This window comes from Aphidius gifuensis, linkage group LG3 (genome assembly GCF_014905175.1).
Source record: "Aphidius gifuensis isolate YNYX2018 linkage group LG3, ASM1490517v1, whole genome shotgun sequence".
NCBI lineage: Eukaryota > Metazoa > Arthropoda > Insecta > Hymenoptera > Braconidae > Aphidius > Aphidius gifuensis.
Window position 1 is genome coordinate 3,151,276 of NC_057790.1, and position 23,168 is coordinate 3,174,443.

The following is a 23,168-nucleotide window of genomic DNA, read 5'->3' on the forward strand; positions in this document are numbered from 1 at the left end:
GTTTTATTTATTTTTTATTATTTTATTAACATTTAAAAAATATATATGAAATGCTTTTACACTGGAATTATAATAAAAACACTCTAGAAATTTTATATAATGTGTAGAATGAAAGAAAAAAAAATTACATCCAGGATATTAAAATGAAAAAAAATTATCAATTTTACAGGTGACATCTCACTTTTCATTAAAATAAATAAAACACTATTCAACACTTTTAAAATATTATTTATTTATAATTTACATTCGTTTTTTTTTTTTCATTAGCATAAAAAAACCATGGAACATTATTCATTTGAAACACACTATCTTAAGAAAGATCTTGAAATGATGAAACAAAAAGCAGCTGAAGTTTGGACAACAGTAGTCAATGGAATTGTAATAAAACTTGACGAATGTGTTGAAAAATTGGCTCAATTTAAAAAAATATCACCAGATAATGATGATACTAATAAAAATAATGGAATAAATATATCTAAAATTTGTAGAGATTTTTTACCAAGTGGATGTATAGAGTGAGTAAATATTTAAAATATAAAAATTAATATAATTATTGAATTTAATAATTTAATTAAATATTATTTTTTTTTATCAGTATGCCGAGTGTAAAAGAAGATCGAATGAAACTTGATCGAAAATTTGGTGAAGTGATAACATTATTTAAAAGCATAAATGGTGTAACAAATGTTAAAGTCAATAAAGAATTACAATTTGATATTGATAAAAATAAATTAGATAAAAATAATGATGCAGAAAAACAAATTGAAATATTAAGACAATATAGTTTACAATTTAATGCTTGTATTGATATAATATCAAAGGAAAAGAAAAAAACATCAAAAATGAAAATTCAAGAACAAGAAAAATTAACTACATAATGGATAATGGAACTTGGAAAGCTGCTGTTGAGATAATAGAAAAAGATAATAATGATTATGAAAGCGATGATGAAGATCATGCTTTTACTTACGATAAAAAAAAAAAAAAACAATATAAATTGCCTGATGAATTCCTAAATATAACAGACGTAAACAAACGTAAAATAATAAAGGATGTTTTTTGTAAAAAAATAAAAAATTTATCTGACGAAATTATTGTTATGAAGGGTATTCAAAAAGACATTCATACAATGAAAATGATGACAAAAATGAGCTGATACAACTGATTACAAAAAATAACATAAAAAACATGACCTTTCTCAATTTTATTGTCTGAGGTTTATCAGATTTTTAAATACTAGACTACTGATAAAAATTTATCAGTAGTCTACTGCACTTGACCGAAATAAATGACAATGCAAGAAATAAACTATATCAGTAGGTTAAAATATAAGAATATATTTAGCCTGAAGCTACATTTTGACTGATATAATTTTAACTTAAATCAAAACAAATCGAGAAATTTTAAAAATTGTCAATTCATGCTTTTAATACTTGATAGATAAAAAAAAATAAAATGCAATAATCACGTTTGAAAATATATTAAAATGCAATTGCATCAAATGCAAAATTAAAAAATTAATCCAATTTAAATTGAATTTGCAAAATTTTAATTTTTCAAATTTGAAGAATATTTTTTGCACTAATTTTAAATTTAATTATAACATTTGATTTGAGTTTATTGATCTTCAAGTCGATGAACTCTCGAAAGAGATCAAATATATATATTATTATAAAATGATATTAAAATGAAATTAGACTAATTTATTTTTGGAAATAAATAAAGCATTGTCATTCTGATAGGAGAATGATCGATATATTTTTGTATATGTAACGATGCCTCTGGCGCTTTTTTCATTATATCGCTTTATTTTTTGGTCACTCTGATTATTTTCAAACAAAATTTGGAGGATCTAGTCTAAAATGACTACGCATTATTTTATTAAAAATATATATTTTTGTCATTATAATAGCCTCGGGTTAAGTCTGGTTTTTCCTTATCAATAGTGCTCTAGCTTAATTCTTCAGTAGTATATAATGGACTAGATTTTTTCAATTGAATCAGTGTGAATCAATTTTTTAATCAACCAACTTTCAAGAAGACTATATAATTTAAAAACAAAGTCAAACCGTGAGTAATTATATTTTATTTTTTATTTAATAATTTGAATTTATAATACATTAAAAATGATTTATTTTTAAACACTGCTATTTTTTTTTGTTAAACTGCAATATGATATATTTATTTTTTTTGAAATAAATTATCATTAAACATTTACAATTAATTTTTATATTAATTTTTTTCTTTTTTGCATATTTTTCTCAGATACACATTTAAGAAAAAAATTTTAAAAAATGAAGCCATTTTCAATTGGATTGCAAATATTTTTGCTTTTACCTTGGTATGAAATTAGGATTTTTTTTTTTTTTTTAATACATATATTTTTTATTGTCAATTGAATATTATTAACACAAAATAATAATGAAATTTCAGCTTGATTTTTGGAAGAACAACTGTGAATTTTCCCAATCTATCAGATGATGATGGACTTTTAAAATTTCCTGATGATTTGATGATTGGTGTTTCAACTTCTGCCTATCAAACCGAAGGAGCATGGGATATTGACGGTAAATATAAAGAAAAAGATTTAATCAAAATCTTTTTTTAAACATTATTTATTTTTGGATTTTTAAAAACTCTCAACTTACTCATTCATTTAATATTAGGTAAATCACCAAGTAATTGGGATGAGTACACACATGTAAAGAATTTTACACCCAATGCTGATATTGCTTGTGACTCCTATCACAAATACAAAGAAGACATCAAGCTCGCTGCAAATGCAAATGTTAGTGAAAAATTTTATCCTAAAAAAGAAATTAATAATTTTACTTTTTATTAGAAATAATCTCTTTCTAATTTTTAAATTACATTTATTTATGTATAATGTGATTTTATGTTTTTTAACAGTTTAAATTTTTTCGGATGTCATTGAGCTGGTCAAGAATATTACCAACTGGTTCACTTGAAAATATAAATTATGACGCAATAAACCATTATAAAAAAGTTTTAAATGAGGTCAAAAAACAAGGAATGATACCATTTGTCACACTCTATCACTGGGATCATCCAGCAATATTTGATAAATTTGGAGGATGGAATTCTGAAAAAATGATTATTGCTTTTAATAATTATGCACAAGTTGTATTTAAAAATTTTGCTAGTATAGTTAAATTTTGGACAACAATTAATGAACCAATTGCATATTGTTATTATGAACATGGAAAAGGTTTTTTGCCACCTGGTATGTAATTTTTTATTATTTTAATAATTAAAATAAATACAATTTAAATTAATGCAATGAAAAATAAAAAATAATATTTCTTTAAGGTGATACATTTGAGGGAAGAGGACCTTATATTTGTGGACAGAATATGCTCATAGCTCATGCTCAAGTTTATCACTTATTTAAAAAAAAATATAATAATTATAATCCAAACAGTCAAATTGGTATTGTCAATGCTTGCTGGAATTTTTATCCAGCAAATTCAAGTGAATCAGAAAGTGCTGTTATTGCATTTCAATATAACTGTGGATGGTTATCAAATCCAATATTTTCAAAAAAAGGTGATTATCCAGACATCATGAAACAAAGAATCAAGGAAAATAGTTATTTAGAAGGTTTATCAACGTCAAGACTACCTGAATTATCTAAATCAATGATTAAATTAATAAAGTAAGTATTTTATTGATGGAAAAAGAATGGTTTATGTACATAATTTAATCACCATTATTTATTAATATAAAAAAAATTATTATTTTAAAAATAGAGGTACATCTGATTATTTTGGTCTCAATTATTATACATCAAGAATGACTAATAATGTTAAAAAAAGTCAATCCGAAAAATGGTTTGATGACTCAGGTGTTGATATGACAATAAATAACGAGTGGCCAATGGACGTAGCAGCTTGGTTACCAGTATGTTAATTATTATTTTCTTTTTTTTATTTTCAAATAAAAAACCTTATATTTAAAACTATGATAAATCAATGATTTATATTTTATTATTTATTAGATTGTTCCTGAAGGTCTCGGAGATATGCTGAGAATTATTAAAAATAAATACAAAAATCCACCAGTTTATATATTGGAAAATGGCATTGCATCAGATGGAAATCGTTATGATTTGGAAAGAACAAAGTATTTTTATTCACATATGAAAGAAATGCTTATTGCCAAGAATCGTGATGATTGTAATGTCAAGGCATATGTTGTTTGGAGTTTGTTAGATAGTTTCGAATGGGTAGCTAGATACAGGTAAATCAAATTTTATTTGTAAAATAATTAACTGTTTACTTGAACATGTGAATAATTTATTGTTTAATTTAATTTCAGTCAACCATTTGGTATTGTTCATGTTGATCACAATAGTCCTCACCGTACAAGAACACCAAAAACCTCATATTATTGGCTGAAAGATATGATTCATCAAAGAGCACTACCAAGTACCTTTATTACACCATTACACCCACCCAAGATAATATATTGGAATGGAACTGAAATTTGATTCAATCATGTATTATTAATTTTAAATATAAAAATTAAAATTACATTAATGTGAAATAATATTTATTTTTAAATAAATACTTTTAATTTTTTTATAACAGAAAAATTGAATAAAATACGTTGAAAAAGAGAAAAAAAAACTAAACCAACTGAAAATAAAATTAACTGTTTAAATTTACTGTTTTATATTTGAAGTTAAATTTTTGTAGAAATAAAAATATTAATAAGTTTTTAAAAAAAAAACAGAAAAAATATACTAAATTGCTATAGACTATCAACAAAGTAATTTTCATTTTCTATCAGCAAGGTAAACTTGTTGAATTTTATAATTATTTTTTCAACATTTACAATAACAATGATAGAACTATTTATTTTTTTAAAAATAATTCAACATAAAATGTAAATTAAATTGATATTATTATTTTATATTTTTAATTATTATAATAATATTTATGAATGGTATTTTCAGAGCTATATGAGATTAATTGTAAAATGACCAACAAGCATCATCAGCCAGCCCTGATTGACTTGAAAATTACTTTAATTACTATATCAATAAAAAATCATTTGAAAAAATAAAAATAAAATGTTAAAATATTCAATAAAAGCAAATTTAATTGTAAACAAAATACAATTTTCAAGACCTTTAATAATTATTTTGTAAATCAAAAAATCAAAAAAGAACTGAAAATCTACATAAGGTCGTCAACGTTCTTTAGAAAAACATTAAAATAAGAAAATAGTATTCCTGCAACATGGGTAAATTAAATTATATTTTTTCAATTTATAAATTATTAATTACATTGGAAAATGTAATATACAAATTTTTTGCTTACATCATTGACAGGTTTCATCAAATTATAGAGTTGTTAATCAGCTTTTTTCACCAGTAGAAGAATCATTGAAAATTACTGGAGAGTTAACAATAACTGATCCCACTAAAATTACTGAAAAAAAAAATAATACAATTGTTATTTCATCTGCTGAAAATTTTCCAACTACATCAGCAAAGTTACAACGTAAAAAGATAAAGTAAAATTATATATACATATCTTTTTTTATAACTTGGTAGTTTTCTTTTTATTAATTTTCATTGTTTTTCTAAATTATCCAGGGGAATATATCTCAACCAGCAAATGCTTCAAGTTCTCTAAATATTAGTGATACAAGTTCATTTCCTGCACTTGGTAATGTATTTTATTTTATCGTAATTTTGTCGTAAATAAAATAATTTTTTACTTTTTTAACATGTTTTAAAATATCATCGTATTTATATTCAACGCATTTGTCAATTTATGTTCTTTTTTTTTCGTTAATTAATTGATTTAATTAAACAACTGATGTACACTAAAAATAATTGACAATAATGGTAAATAAATGAATTGTCTTTTTTAACAAACAATGATACTCCAATAAGTGCTGCCACTTAAAATTTCATTGACATGTAAAAATAAAAATAAATAATTTTTTAAAACAATTAATAATTTTTATTATAAATAACCAAATTTTCATTAACAAACATAAAGAATAATTTAATATTAATCAATTGAATAACATAAAATAAAAGACTAAATCAGCTTTCAGTTCCAGTAGAATCTATTGTCTTCAGTGGTTTTAATGGTGTAATGAAAGTACTTGGCAGTGCTCTTTGATGAATCATATCTTTCAGCCAATAATATGAGGTTTTTGGTGTTCTTGTACGTTGAGGACTATTGTGATCGACATAAACAATACCAAAATATTGTCTGAAATTAAATCAAAAAAATGAACAAACAGATTATTTATTTATTTACATGTTTAGGCAGATAATTAATTTCTATGCAAATAAAAATAAAATAAAATTTACCTGTATCCAGCTACCCATTCGAAACTATCTAACAAACTCCAAACAACATATGCCTTGACATTACAACCATCACGATTTTTAGCAGCAAGCATTTCTTTCATATGTGAATAAAAATATTTTGTTCGTACTAAATCATAACTACTTCCATTTGATGCAATGCCATTTTCTAATATATAAACTGGTGGATTATTGTATTTATTTTTAATAATTCTCAATATATCTCCTAGACCCTCAGGAACAATCTAATAAATAATAAAATATATATCATTAATTAATTAATTTATTTATCATCATTTTCAATAGTAATAATTTTTTAGTTAAAAAAAAAAAAAAAACAAAGTAATGATCAACATACTGGTATCCAAGTTGCTACATCCATTGGCCACTCGTTATTTATTGTCATATTAACACCTGAATCATCAAACCATTTTCCAGATTGTGTTTTTTCCACTTTATCACTCATTCTTGATGAATAATAATTGAGACCGAAATAATCAGATGTACCTCTATTTTAAACATAATAATTTTTTTTTCATATTAATAGCGATTAATCTAGGTTTATAAACAATTTTTTTTTCATCAAAAAAATACTCACTTAATTAAGTTAATCATTGGCTCAGTCAGTTCAGGTAGTCTTGAAGTTGATAAGCCTTCTAAATAACTATTTTCCTTTATTCTTTGTTTCATGATTACCGGATAATCACCTTCTTTTGAAAATATTGGATTTGATAGCCATCCACAGTTATACTCAAATGCAATATCAGCACTTTCTGGTTCACTTGGATTTTCTGGATAAAAATTCCAGCAAGCATTGACAATACCAATTTGACTGTCTGAATTATTATATTTATTTTTAAATAAGTGATAAACTTGAGCATGAGCTATGAGCATATTTTGTCCACAAATATAAGGTCCTCTTCCCTCAAATGTATCACCTTAAAGAAATATTATTTTTTATTTTTCTATATTGCATTAATTTAAATTGTATTTGTTTTTATTATTAAAATAATAAAAAATTACATACCAGGTGGAAAAAAACCTTTTCCATGTCCATAATAACAGTATACCATTGGTTCATTAATTGTTGTCCAAAATTTGACAATATTTGCAAAATGTTTAAACACAACTTGTGCATAATCATTGAAAGCAATAATCATTTTTTCAGAATTCCATCCTCCAAATTTATCAAATATTGCTGGATGATCCCAGTGATAGAGTGTGACAAATGGTATCATTCCTTGTTTTTTCACCTCATTTAAGACGTTTTTATAATGGTTTATTGCATTGTAATTTATATTTCCAATTGAACCAGTTGGTAATATTCTTGACCAGCTCAATGACATCCGAAAAAATTTAAACTGTTGAAAAACATAAAACCACATATATAAACAAATGTAATTTAAAAATTAAAAAGAAATTATTTCAATAAAAAGTAAAATTATTGATTGATATCAATAGAATAAAATTTTTTTACTAACGTTCCCATTTGCAGCAAGTTTAATGTCTTCTTTGTATTTGTGATAGGAGTCACAAGCAATATCAGCATTGGCTCCAAAATTATTTACATGTGTGTACTCATCCCAATTACTTGGTGATTTACCTAATATTAAATAAATTGGTAAGTTATGTTATGAGTTTTTAAAAATCCCAAAATAAAGAATATTTAAGAAAACAATTCGATTAAATATTATTTTTTATATTTACCGTCAACATCCCACGCTCCTTCAGTTTGAAAAGCCGAGCTTGCAACACCAATCATTAAATCATCAGGAAATTTTAAAAGTTCATCATCATCTGATGGATTGGGTAAATTTACAGTTGTTCTTCCAAAAATCAAGCTGAAATTTCAGTTTAATTTTGTGTTAACAATGTTTAATTGACAATGAAAAATTTATTTATTAAAAAAAAAAAAAAAATCCTAATTTCATACCAAGGTAAAAGCAAAAATATTTGCAATCCAATTGAAAATGGCTTCATTTTTTTTATTTTTTTTTTTTAATGTGTATCTGAGAAAACTGTCCGAGAAAAAAAACAAATACAAAAATTAATTGTGATTGTTTAATGATTATTTATTTAAAATATATATATATATATATCTTGTTAGAGTTACATAAAAAATATTTTCAATGTATTATAAATTCAAATTATTAAATAAAAATATAATTACCCACGATTCGGCTTTCTTTCCTTCTTGACAGTCGATTGATTAACAAATTAATTCACACTGATTCAAATGAAAAAAAGTGCTCCATTATATACTCATGAAGAAGCTAGAGCACTAATGATAAGGAAAAACCAGACTTGACCCGAGGCTATTAGAATGCCAAAAAAATATATATTTAAAAAATAATGCGTAGTCATTTTAATCTAGATATTCTAAATTTATTTCGAAAATGATCATAGGCCAAAAAAGAAAGCAATAAAATATAAAAAACGCCAGAGGCATCGATACACATATTAAAAAATATCGATCATTCTCATAACAGAATGACAATGCTATATTTATTTTTGAAAATCTAATTTCATTTTGATTTGATTTTATATATTTGATGTCTTCAGAGAGTTCATCGACCCAAAGATCAATGAACTCAAATCAATTTTTATATAATAAATTTTTAAATCAGCACAAAAAATATTTCTCAAATTTTAAAAATTGCTATTTCAAGTTGTATGATTTTGTATTGATTGACCTTAACTGACATTGGTAATGAAAAAATTTATAAAAGTAATCCAAGTATTTTTTAAGACAATCAGTATTGACTTGGCTAATTAATTACATTTACTTTCTTACAGCTTTGAAAAGAAAAAACAATATATAAATTATTATATTTATCAGTTGCATACTAAATCATAGTTAAACAATTTTATGAACTTTTCTTACTTGGTACACTTGTTTTATATCTCAAAAATTTCTATGGTTTTATTTTAATACATATATGTATATGTTGATGCATAAGTTTTGTTTTGTAGTATGTCGAACTCGATAAATTAATCTCGATGTATTCGGATTTCTAATGGATATTGGTATCAATAATTTAATTCGATAAAAACAATGAAAGTTAATTTTTTTATTTTTACATTTGATGATTGTTTAATCGTATATTTATTTATTATGTGAACAGATAATTATGTATTATGGATTTTTACTGAGAGTGAGTTCGATGTGACAGACTCGGTTGTCGAGTATGCAATGCCATGTGTATATTTTATTTTTTGTTGGTGAGAGATGCTGCACATCCCCAATCTCATCCCCCTTACCATCTTCCCTGAATCCCTTTATTTTGTCTTCAGTAAAGAAAACGTGAAAACTAAAATTTATGAAAGTTGCAATTTATGGAAACTATGTTTTAGTTGGGATTTAACAGGGATTGAAAGACCTTGAAGCTCCCTGCGGACAAATGTTCTTTGTAAATTGGGATAGGATGAGGACAGACTGATGAAAATGTTGTGTGCACGCATCTCTCCTTTCGTTAAAGATTTTGTTAGTTTGTGTATGCTGCCATCATACTTTACGGGCCTGATGGCCCGAAGGTTGCAATTCGCCTTGGTGACTAGACAGCCCATGTATTGTTCTGATTAAAGTGAATTCGTGTATGTATACCTTTCCTCTTGGATATACATGTGGCCATCTCATGTATATCCGAGTACTCGGCGAGAGAATCTGTACGCGTGGGTTCTAAACCTATTTCAATGATAAAAATTATTAAAAATTTATATTGTCATTTTTTTGTATACCCAAATATCGAAATGTTTTATGTTTTTAATTAAAAACAGAAAAATATTATAAAACATTTTTTAAATTAATTTTTAACTGTATATTAATAAAAAATATAAAATAATAATATTAATTTAATTTAACATTCAATGAAATTTCAATAACAGTTTTTTGCAACATTATAATTTTTTTTTTTTTTAATTGTTATGGTTAAATAAAAAATTTTATTATTATTGAAACAAAAAATAAAAAAAGTTGTATGAATATATTAAAAATAATATAATAATAATTGAAAATGGCAAGATGCCAGAAAATCCATTATTTTAAAATCTTCCTTTTTCAGTGTTTTTCTTGTTTATTTTATTAAAAAAAAATTTCATCTTTATATAGAGTATAACGTGAAATTATAAAGATAGAAGACAGGTGACTAACATATATTATAAACATGTCTTGGAGGGTGATGACAAGGTCTGATGTCAAACAAGTTTATTCATATAAGATTAATTTACTTGTTTCGCCCTCGGGTAAAACAATGGATTATTTACATTACCTAAGTTATAGATTATCATACCTCGGCATGATAATCATACGTTTATTATTTTTGCACAATATTCATAAATACATTTTTTGTAAGCTACTTTATAAAGGTAATTTATTTCATGAAATTTAAAATATTTAAAACATGCGCGTGCTGTATTCAGTAATGAAATATATATAGAGTCATTAACTAAGAGTGTTTCTATCATATTTATTTTTTTTTATTTTTTGTAATATTGTAGAAAAAATAAAGGAAAAGAAAAGGTGGTGACTTGAAAATAAAAATATAAAATTGACAATGGGATCCTACGTTTACAGATAAACATTTTTGTTATTCATACAAAGAAATAAGTTATCTAGTGGTGCACAAACATCCTGATCAATAATATTTTATATATATACGTACAATAATTATAGATACATAAAAATATATGTAAAATAAAATTTTTAAATTGAAAAATAATAATTACAGTTCATTAAAAATTTAAAATAAAATAATACAAATAAAGAGATCAATTGCGAAGCTTTTTTCGAGATAAATTCTAAGTAAACTATTTTTTACGCATGTAAATTCTTATCAAGATTTATTATCATTAATATTTCATCTAAATTTTAGGTATATACATTAGATATATTGATAGGGATTTTTAATTTTTCATTTCAACGTCAATCTTTTATTTACAAGATAAATAAATTAAAATTTAAATAGTTGATTATTTTGGAGTATATAAGACGAACTGTAGACCTTAAAAAATATCAATTCGATAACAACACTCAAAATAGTAATAAAAAAAAAATAAAAAAAAAGAATCATCATGAAATTTTTTATAATATTATCAATGATGTATTTGGTCAATCACGATTCAGGTGAGTTGAATATTGATATTTTTTTTCTTTCATTTTAATTATTAATAAAATTATTTGATATAATTTTTAGTTGTCCAAGCGAAATTACCAAATAAAATAACTGGTGGTCGTCCAACTACATTAACAGCTCATCCTTATCACGTTTCTGTGTATTATAATGACCACGTAATGTGTACTGGAAGTATAATTAGTCATCGACATATTTTAACATCAGCATCGTGTGTTTTACTTGAAGTAGATAGTATGTTGAGTGTTATTGGTAATGTCTACGTACTCACGGGATCAAATGATCCAGACAATACACGAGGTCTTCGTGAATTTTATCAAGTTGATACTGTAACATGGCATAATAATTATATGCCTCGTCGATTTTGGAGAAATGATATTGCAATATTGCAATTGGAAAAAGAAATTACATTTTTGTCAACACGATCGCGGATTACTCTACCACAGTATCTTCTTCGTTATAAAAAAATTTTTACTTTAACAAATTGGGGAGTTGATCAATCATCAACAAATAATGATAAACGTCTTCAGTATATTTATGTCTCTGGACAAACAAATTTGGAATGCCATGAAGAATTTCCTCTTTTTTATTTAAATTACAGAACCCAAGGTTGTGCTAAAGCTATTTTTTTTGAAAATTCTGGGACTACGTTGGTAATTTATCAATTATTAAAATAGAATAAATAATAAAACTTTAGAATATTATTAAGGTTGTTTTTTCTTTTGTTTTCAGGGTGATGGTGGTGCAGCACTTGTTCACACTAATCAAGTAATTGGAATTGTTAGTACGGTCATACTAAATAAACCTCAATTCGTGATTTACACAAAAATTTATCCATATCTAGATTTCATCAACAGAATTCTTACGAGATATTAATTATTACGATTTGAATTATTTGTACTTATAAAATATCTTATTTGATTAACACTTAAATAAATACGAAAAAAAAATTGAAATAAAAATTAAACTATACCATATGTGTGATGTGTTCATTTTCACTATTAGCCGAATAATCTTTTATTTATAAGCATCAACCTCAATAGTTTTTATTGTTAAGATTAGTTAAATTTTTTCATATATTCACATGAACAATTATTAATTAACAATCGAATTTTTTCTATAAAATTGATAGACAATTTTTATTATAACTGCATTGTTCATATTAATTGTTATTCAAACAATCAGAATGATTGATATTTATCAAAAAAATTTATGCACATTCTAATTTACCATATGAAGAAGAAAATAATTAAAAATAATTGTAAAGTTATATTAATTATACAGACATTTTCTAAATAAATAGTTTTCGAGAAAAATGCATTTTCAGTCATTTATATAAGATTACTAAATCAATTCTCTGGTATTATAATAATTATCAATAAATAAAATTATAGTTCATTTGAAAATGAAAAATAAAAAATTCAAAAGCAAAATCCAATGATCTATTTTTTGAATAAATAACGTTAACAGAGTCTAAGTAAACAATTTTTTGAATATAAATTCTTATCAAGATTTATTGTCGTTGATATGTCATTTAAACTTTAAATATATGTGTAAAAAAAAAAAAAAATTAAATCAAACTGGTTGGTATTTTTGTTTTTTAATTCCAAGATTGATAAAAAAAAAAATTGTAATTTAGGTACTTGATCATTTTGGAGTATATAAGACGAACTGTAGACTGTGAGAAATATCAATTCAATATCAACAGTCAAATAAGTACTTATAAAAAAAAAATAATCATGAAATTTTTTATAATATTATTAATGTTGTATTTGGTCAATCGCGATTTAGGTGAGTTAAATATTGATATTTCTTTTCTTTCATTTTAATTATTAATAAAATTATTTGATATAATTTTTAGTTGTCCAAGCGAAATTACCAAATAAATTAACTGGTGGTCGTCCAACTACATTAACAGCTTATCCTTATCACGTTTCTGTGTATTTTAATGGCCACGTAATATGTACTGGTAGTATAATTAGTCATCGACATATTTTAACGTCAGCATCATGTGTTTTACTTGAAGTAGATAGAATAATTAGTGCTGTGGGTAACATCGAAGTACTAACTGGATCAAATGATTCAGACAATACACGAGGTCTTCGTGAATTTTATCAAGTTTATGCTGTAATATGGCATGATAATTATATACCTAGTTATTATTGGAAAAACGATATTGCAGTATTAATATTGGAAAGAGCAATTACCTTTTTGCCAACACGATCGAGGGTCGATATATCAGACCGTCCACTTCGTTATAATGCTATTTTGAATTTAGTCAATTGGGGAAATGATCCATCATCAATAAATGATGATAAATATCTTCAGCAAATTTTGGTTACAGGAAAATCAAGTTTCGAATGCCAAAAAATATTTCCTCTTTTTACATTAAATTACAAAACCCAAGGTTGTGCAATCATTGATATAAAAAACGCTGGAATTACATTGGTAATATTTTTTTAATTATTGAAATAGAATAGATAATGAAACTCTAGGATGTTATTAAAGTTGTTTTTTTTTTTTTTTGTAGGGTGACAGTGGTGCAGCACTTATTTATGACACTAAAGTAGTTGGAATTGTTACTGGGATCTTGCCAGAAAAACCTCAATTCGTGATTTACACAAAAATCTATCCATATGTCGGTTTCATCCACACAATTCTTACGAGATATTAATTATTACCATTTGAAATACTTGTACTTATGAAATGTCTTATTTGATTAACACTTAAATATACGAAAAAATAAATTGAAATAAAAATTAAACTATACGTTTTATGATGTGTTTATTTTCCCTATCAGCCTCATGATTTTTGTTCACCAGCATCAACCTCAATAGTTTTTGTTTTTTGTTAATTGATTAAATTGATAATAATTAAAAATCATATACAAATATAGGTATATAAAATAATATTTCAAAATTGAAAATAATAATTTCAGTTAATTTAAAAATTAAAATAGATCAAAACCAAAAGATAATTGTGAAATTTTTTTTAAGATAAATATCTGAGTAAACTATTTTTTAAATGTAAATTCTTATCAAGATTTATTATCCTTAATATTCCATCTAAACTTTGAATATATACGTAGAATAAAAAAATTAATATGATGGGTATTTTTAATTTTTTTATTCCAAGGTTAATGTAATATTATTTTATTTACAAAAAAAAAAAATTATAATTTAAATAGTTGATTATTTTGGAGTATATAAGACGAACTGTAGACCTTAAAAAATATCCATTCGACAACAACACTCAAAATAGTAATAATAAAAAAAAAAAAAAAGAATCATCATGAAATTTTTTATAATATTATCAATGATTTATTTAGTCAATCACGATTCAGGTGAGTTAAACATTGATATTTTTTTTCTTTCATTTTAATTTTTAATAAAATTATTTTATATAATTTTTAGTTGTCCAAGCAAAATTACCAAATAAAATAACTGGTGGTCGTCCAACTACATTAACAGCTCATCCTTATCACGTTTCTGTGTATTTTAATAGCCACGTAATGTGTACTGGAAGTATAATTAGTCATCGACATATTTTAACATCAGCATCGTGTGTTTTACTTGAAGTAGATGGGATGTTTACTGCTATCGGTAATATCGAAGTACTCACTGGATCAAATGATCTGAGTGATTCACGAGGTCTTCGTCAATTTCATCAAGTTTATGCTGTAATATGGCATGATTATTACATGCCCCATCGATTTTGGAGAAACGATATCGCAATATTGCACTTGGAAAGAGCAATTACATATTTGACAACACGATCAAAAGTTGGCTTACCAGATCGTGCACTTCGTTTCAATGCTATTTTAAATTTAGTAAACTGGGGAAATGATCCATCATCAACAAATAATGATAAATATCTTCAGCATATTTATGTTGCTGGACAAAAAAATTCAGAATGCCAAAAAATATTTCCTGATTTTTTATTAGATTACAGAACCCAAGGTTGTGCAAAGACTGTTTTTATTGAAGACTCCGCAATGACATTTGTAATTTATATCATTTATTAAAATAGAATAAATAATAAATTTATTTATTTATCTGATTATTATAAAACTGTTTTTTTTTTTTTTTTTTAGGGTGACGGTGGAGCATCACTTGTTTACGCTAATCAAGTAATTGGAATTGTAACTGCGATCTTACCTGATAAACCTCAATATTTGATTTATACCAAAGTATTTCCGTTTATCAATTTCATCAACACAGCTCTTACAAGATTTTAAATATTAAGAGTCAAATTATTATGCTTAATATCTTATTTGATTAACACTTAAATACACAAAAAAATAAATTGAAATAAAAATTAAACTATACGTTATATGATGTGTTTATTTTGTCTATCAGCCTAATAATCTTTTATTTACAAGCATCAATCTTGATAGTTTTTATTGTTCATGATAAGAGTATATAAGACGAAACTAAAATCAAATGAATATCAGTAGTTGAAATATTAAATACAAAAAAATATTCATAATGAAATTTTTTATCATATTCGTGATAAATTTGGCAATTTCAGGTAAGTAATATTTGTTATTTTAATATATATTTTTTCAATAAATATTACTACACTGTGATTTTATAATTTACAGTTGTTCATGCAAATATACCAAACAAATTGGTTGGTGGTATTAGAACCTCACTATCAAAACATGTCTTTCACGCTTCTATTCAACATCATAAACATATTATATGTGTTGGCAGTATCATAACTAAACAACACATTTTAACATCAGCATCTTGTGTTGTACAAAGAGAAAAAAAATCTACTGTTGTTGCTGGAAATCTTGAAGTGCTCGTTGGGTCAAGTGACACACCTGATGAAATGACCAATCGAGAAATTCATCTTGTTAAATCTGTTATATTTCATAAAGATTATACACCTACACAAGTTTGGAAAAATGATATTGCAATATTAAGTTTAGAAAATTTTCTTAAATTTTCATCAAATTGTTGGAGTATTTTTTTATCAAAAAATCCTTCTTATGACAACGTTATGAGTTTAACAAATTGGGGCAATGATGTATCACGAGAAAATGAGGATAAATATTTCCAATCAATTTATGCATCTGAAAGATCCAATGGACAATGTCATGTATCATTTCCAAAATTTATATTAGATTTCACAACTCAAGGATGTGCAGATACAGTTTTTTTCTTTATTTCTGGAGTAACTTTGGTAATAAATTTTTATATCATTAAATAAAATGAAACATTATATAGTTATTATATTTTTTTGTTCATTTGAAAATATCATTATTAAACTTGTTTACTATATTTTTATTTTTTTAGGGAGATGGTGGTACTGCACTCGTTTACGATCATTCATTAAAAGGAATTGCAACTGCTTTTATTCCAGGAGATCGAAAATCATTTATATTCACTAAAATTATACCATTTCAAAATTTTATTCAAAGTGTCATAGAAAAATATTAATTGTCAACATTCTATGTATTTTATTTTTCCAAATGGATTATGTTTTATTTTTAAATATTATAAAATAGTTTTGAAAATATAAATATATAACTTTCGTGTAATATAGTTCTCTTCAATGAACGAATATAAATAATGATAAATGTATTTTGAATTTGAATAAAACTTTTCTTAAAATCACAATTATTATAATAATTAAAAAACAAAATAAAATCTACTTTGTTTAATGTTGTTTGTGTTTTTTTTTTCATTTATAACTGTAATGGGTATTTTTAATAATAAATTGAATTATTTCAAGTCTCTCCCGCGAAACCATTGAATATCAACTGACTTTTTTTTTCGATACAAACGTATTTGTTTTTATTGAAAGACATACTTTTACCTTACGAATACTTTTCCTGATATTTTATCGACTGTTACTTTGTACTATCAGCCAGTAAGTAATCGAAAAAATACCAGCTGTAGATATCGACTCTTCTGTAATTTATAAAAAATATCATCAACTTACATACAATGTTTTTAATAAACAATAAAACTCAAAAAACACAAAGTTATTATTCAAAATTATTCAAATCAATCTAGCTGTATAAATTAAAAAAATAAAATAAAAAAAGCTCGACAAGTTGAAGAAAAATATACTGATAAAAATTAATCATTAAATAATAATAACATTTATAAATATGAAAATATAAATAGTTTATTAAATCACAAAAATAAATGACAATTTTACAAACAAAAAAATAAATTTTTAGAATATATTGAATAAATATTTTTATATCACCGTTACAATTATTACAATATATGCACAGGCAACCCTACAATATAATTTTTTTTTTGCATGACATTTATTATAAGTAAGGGATAAAAATCACTTTGATTTTTGTCACCTGGAAATAATTTCAAAAAAAAACATAAATTATAATAAATTGAAAATAATTAATTATTCAGTTGAATATTAAAATGATAAAAAAATAAATGTAATAATGATTGACGGGTGTTTCAATAATATAATCACATTATACAAATTTTAAAAAATACAAATAATAATAATAAAAAAAATATAAATAATAAAAAATATTTATTATTGATAAATTCATGGATAAATAATGTATCTACTGAATAAATAAACATCATTAAATGTCGCCATGTTTGAAAAATAAAAATTTTTGTTGAACATATAACGAAGTACTTTATTTTGCCTTTGGCAGTTAAAATCCACCCCCATTGGACATTTCGCGAATATCTTATATATATTTTGTCTCATTTTATCCAACGACCAGCCCTTATTCTAAGCAGTGAAAGAGAAGACCCTTATGGATTTTTTTTCTCGCTATGTAGACACCCCCTTTTATCTTACCCCTCTCTCACCCACCCTTTTTTTTTCTTTTCCTTTTTCTCTTACTCTCTTATTTTTTTTTTCAAAAGACCCCCCTCAAACTTTACACTGTAAAAATATATTTCGTCGTGGGCCACAGTCGCCAAGTTCACCCCTCACAGTCAGCCTAAAAAATTCAACCCCCAATTTGTAAGCCGCGGACGTTTAATTGCAATATCCAGCTCATATATATTTTTTTTTTTTTAACTTTCTTCTTGGCCAAGGTCTATACCGCAATTTGCTCTCATTTATTCAACTTGCTTAGCCAGTTATTTTAAATGTTAATGGAATACATCTTGTTTTATTTTTTTAAATTTTTTTCAACCATCAATTATGTACTTTTTTCTTTTATCCTTATTTTTTTTTTCTTTTCACAAATTGAAATTAATTAAAAGTCATGAAATTTTTTATTTATATCTACATTAATATATTTTTTTTATTTATATTTTTTCTATGTAAAGTAATTAAATTTAGAATATTATTTATTAAAAAACTTGATATATAATATTTTTTCAAATAGATAATTGATTAAATTTTTTCTTGCATCTTGAAACATTTAGTATATAAATTAAGATGATTAATTTTCATTAATTATTCCTTTATATATTTTTAATATAAAATCTTCAAAGATATTTCTAAATTAATTAAATGCTTTCAAGTTTATTTGTTGTTTATTTAAATAGCTATAACAAGTGTCTAAAATTAGTCAATTTTCACACTGTGCATTTTTTTTATTTCCTTTGTTCTATTCATTATGGTTTTTATCTACATTAAATTGTTGTGCTGGTTATATTAACTTAAAAAAGAAAAAAAAAAACAGTATAAAAAAAATTGTAACCAACACACAGTGGGACGTGATACAGTTGATCATGATTCAAACTGGTCCCTTGATGGCACGTATATACACATACACTGTATAATATGTGCAAAAAAAAAACTAGGGTTCAACCCATCTTTGTTACCCTTTCGCAGTGCCCCTCGGTGACAGATCTCTCTACATAACTACAACCCTCGATTTGTAGAATCGTGGCTGTCTAATTGCGATATCGCATTTTTTTTCTTTCGCGATTTACCAACCCCCTCTTATTTTTTCTAATATATTTTGTTTAATTTTTTTTTTTTTCATTTTTACACCCCTTTACTATTAGTTTTTTTTTTTGCTTCTCTCCACTTGCCCTCCCCTCTTATCTACCTTTCACTGTTTTAGCAACCAGTACCGATTTTTTTTTCTTTTTCATTGTTTTTTTTTTTTATAATAATTTTTTTTTTATCCCGTTATAAATTTTACCACTGCCTGGTAATTATGTGGGCGCGGCGGACTAAACAAGGGGCGAGAGGTAGATATGATGAGCCGAGAAAAAAAATTCTCTGTTGCAAAAAAAAAAACAAATAAAATAAAAAAAAAACAGGGGGAATAAAAAAAACGGGATATTTAAATCCCGCGAGCCTAAGAGAAGAGTAAAAGGGGTTGGGGGGTATAAATATAGTGATCCTTGCTTTGAAACAGTAGAATGGCGCACACAGGGCAAACGGGCCACCCTCAGAGCGCGGAAATCGGCGTGAGGGCGCGTGCGCTTGACAATAGCTATGTTTGTACACCCGAAAATTGGCCAGGAAAAAAAAAATACTATATGCATATAATATACCTGAAATGAAAACAAAAACTTCGAGGTTAGTATAGAATAAAAAAAAAGGTGGACAAAAAAAAATTCATATAAAAAAGAGAAAACAAAGAGCGTCATATCCCAGTAGGGTTGTTAAAGAGAATTAGAGTGAATTTTATAATCTAAAAAAATATACATATACACTAATCGCATAATAATATTTAATAATAGAAAAAAAAAAACGACCACTATTAGTAGAAAGTGTGTCTTAAATTCTTACCCACCTCAAATCATATCCCCTTACTTTTCTCAACCCCATCTTTTTATATTCATATTATAAATTATATTAGGTCAACAAACTTTTTTTTTTATTTTTTTTTTGTCTCTACGTCACGCATATCTGACGTTGATTTATCTTGATCTATTTAATTTGTATTATCTAATTCTGAAAAATCATCAATAGTATATATTCAATTACAAAAAATATATTTTTTTTATTTTCAATTTATTTGGAACACTTGGATGATTGACGTACAACATGTTTTGTGTATATTAATCAATCTTGATTTATTGTCAAATTAATTGATTTTCTATTATTTATCCAGGTGAATATGTATATATTTTTTTTATTTAGAGATTTATTGTTTCGATAATAATATACTATTGAATAGTGCCAGTACAAGCTTGAGCATTGACACTGTGGATTAGTAAAATTTAAATTTCATATGGATAATAAATTAGAATTTATATTTTATATACAAAAAAAAAAATTTATATGTGCGAGAAGATGAAAAAAAAAAAATACAAAAAACCAAATGAAATAGGAAAAAATAAATGAGCCACTCATCAAATTGTTTTTTATATTTTTTTGGGCTAGAAGATTCTTGATGGAATTATGGATATTGTTTTTTTTTTTTTTTCTCAATGGCGATGGACATTTACACCCTCCATAATGACCACTCTCTCATTGTGCAATATTAATATATTTTATTTTTTTTTTATTTAATCTCCCTGACAACTGCACATTTTCCGTTTCTAACCGGAACTAATAGTTATGTTTGTTGTATTTTTTTATTTCTATCATATTTTTTAACATTATTTCGATTTTTTTTTTTTTCTTTTTCGAAGCTGATCGTGTCCGGTTGTGCTTGATAGGATTCAGTCTGTTATTATCATCGTGATGTATATCATTGGTTTGTGCGAGACAAAAAAATAAAAATATATAAAAAACACATGGAATAACATGCAAGGCCATCGATGAGGGGAAATATATTTGCTTGATGTGCATGTGAGCAAGGCCTATGGGGCTTTCATGAAGTAGGGATTGGAAAAGCAAAGGAAAGAGAACGAGAATACTAACTATACAAGGAACCAAACCGTTCGATAGGCATCGAGTACTGACAGATGTTTTATATTTTTTTTTTAACAGTTTTTTTTTTTATACAATTTTTTACCTCACTCTCGATGAAACACCGTTATTTCGCAAAAAAATATATTTATAAAATAATTTTTAATCTTTCTCTCTTTCTCTCCAATCAATATGCTACATTTTTTTTTCTAGATTTTACAATTTTTTCTATTTAAAAAAAAAAAACATATTCAACTGTTTTTTTATTTTTTTAACGATATGGTTTTTTTTATTTTTATGGCTTTTTTTTCATGGGATCATTGGAGTTCGTTATTGTAGGATTTGACAATAATTTTTTGAGTCTTTGTGATTTTAATGCACGTTTATATTTTTGAGGTTGAAACTTGGACCTTTGGAATATTGTTAAAAAAATTTAAAAAAGAAAATAGAAAAACAGTAACGAGCAAGTTAAGAAGATATCAAATATTTATTATTATTTCAACTATTATTGTATTTTATTATTTTATAAATATATATCTTGAATATTTTTCATCATTAAAAAATATTAAAAGTCCATTTAAATTAATATTTAAAAAAAAATAAAATATATACTGTCTCGAAAACTTTTTACTAAAAAGTTTATAGTAAGCAAAAATATAACAATATTAATAAAATAAAAAATATAAACGTATATAATATAAAATATTAAAAAATAAAAAAAAACTTTGAATAAATTTTTTTAGTCTGGATTACAAGATGATTAATGGACAAGTCATCGAGCAATGAATGTAAAGCATTTAAATCCAATGCGCAAATAAAAAAATAAAAAAAAACCAACGAAAATTGACCAGTCGTACAACAATGACCTGTATTTTTTTATTTATTTATTTCTTTGTTGCCTTGAGAGGAGATCACGCACGAATTGTTGAACGAGGGCGATACGCGGTCACTTTTCCATGGGATAACCTTGTAATCCGGCATGATACACTTCGATAGAAGAGGCAAACGCGACTTTTTTCCGGGGGTTCAAGCAAACCATGTGAAATAAAAAAAAAAAATAAATAAAAAACGTTAAAGATAGGAGAAAAAATATGTAAAAGCCAGTAATCCAGGATGGACAAGAATAACGAGTGTTTGATGACGAAAATCGTAGTGGAATAAAAAATGCAATCTATATATATTTATGGATAAATTTAGGTTTAGTATTTCTACATATATATTTGTGTATGTATTACGAGATGCAAGCAACTGCCTTGTGTGTGGCACGGCTGCACGACCTTCGCTATATTACCATCAGCTTGGGGATGGATGGATGCTTGGATGGATGGATGGATGGATGAATGAATAAAAAAAATATAAAAAAATCTTCTCGTGGGGCACGCGCTCATCTGGGGGTACGTTTTTTTATGCTCCACTCTGCTAGTGATGGCTACGGGGATAGAAATTTACCGTAAAGCCATGTCGTAAGCCGATGAGTATCGACGTAATACTAAAAAAAAAATATATATATTTATAATTTCTCACAGAAATAATTTAATAAAATACATTTATCAATTTTTAAATATTGTATGATTTTTTTGTTTATATAAATATTAATTAAAAGACAATAAAAATAATTAATCTATAAAAAAAAAAATTATATTATTATTAATTATCTTTTTATTATAAATAAAAAAAAAAAATTGTATTATTATTAATAATAATTTTATTATAAGCAAAAAAAAATTATATAAAATATAGAAAAAAAAAAAATTAGTAGAATATTTTATTATTTATGGTTTTTTTCAGTATATTTATTTATTTATTTTGTTTTTTTTTTTTTGATGTGAATCGATTTTTTAGATTGGGCTGATGAGAAAAAAAAAAAAAGTATTGAAAAAAAAATTTTTTTTTAAACAGTTGTATAGCTGTTTGAA

The 23,168-nt window shown here is 24.9% G+C and overlaps 2 protein-coding genes across 2 annotated transcripts; one reads left to right on the forward strand and one right to left on the reverse strand.

Annotated features, from left to right (window-relative positions):
- The first annotated feature begins 2,294 nt into the window (after window positions 1-2,294).
- Window positions 2,295-4,510, forward strand: LOC122853530 (myrosinase 1-like). Its single transcript, XM_044154030.1, has 9 exons — window positions 2,295-2,341; window positions 2,434-2,567; window positions 2,667-2,788; window positions 2,911-3,093; window positions 3,136-3,244; window positions 3,331-3,676; window positions 3,771-3,921; window positions 4,019-4,260; window positions 4,339-4,510. Exons 1-9 carry the CDS (start codon window positions 2,295-2,297, stop codon window positions 4,508-4,510), a joined length of 1,506 nt encoding a protein of 501 aa, XP_044009965.1.
- Window positions 4,511-6,082: 1,572 nt separating this feature from the next.
- On the reverse strand, window positions 6,083-8,332 carry LOC122853531 (myrosinase 1-like). Its single transcript, XM_044154031.1, has 8 exons — window positions 8,286-8,332; window positions 8,060-8,193; window positions 7,834-7,955; window positions 7,380-7,713; window positions 6,951-7,290; window positions 6,711-6,861; window positions 6,356-6,597; window positions 6,083-6,254 (listed from the first exon to the last, which is right to left on the reverse strand). The coding sequence occupies exons 1-8, from the start codon at window positions 8,330-8,332 to the stop codon at window positions 6,083-6,085; spliced, it is 1,542 nt and encodes a 513-aa protein (XP_044009966.1).
- Window positions 8,333-23,168: the final 14,836 nt, after the last annotated feature.

Bases quoted from the DNA above. Each gene is read 5' to 3' on its own strand.
- LOC122853530 (XM_044154030.1), top strand. From the start codon at position 2,295: ATGAAGCCATTTTCAATTGGATTGCAAATATTTTTGCTTTTACCTTG. The intron at 2,789-2,910 runs GTTAGTGAAAAA...GTTTTTTAACAG, and splicing joins AGCTCGCTGCAAATGCAAAT to TTTAAATTTTTTCGGATGTC. The intron at 3,094-3,135 runs GGATGGAATTCT...TTTAATAATTAT, and splicing joins CAATATTTGATAAATTTGGA to GCACAAGTTGTATTTAAAAA.
- LOC122853531 (XM_044154031.1), bottom strand. From the start codon at position 8,332: ATGAAGCCATTTTCAATTGGATTGCAAATATTTTTGCTTTTACCTTG. The intron at 7,956-8,059 runs GTAAATATAAAA...ATTTAATATTAG, and splicing joins AGGAGCGTGGGATGTTGACG to GTAAATCACCAAGTAATTGG. The intron at 7,714-7,833 runs GTTAGTAAAAAA...GTTTTTCAACAG, and splicing joins AACTTGCTGCAAATGGGAAC to TTTAAATTTTTTCGGATGTC.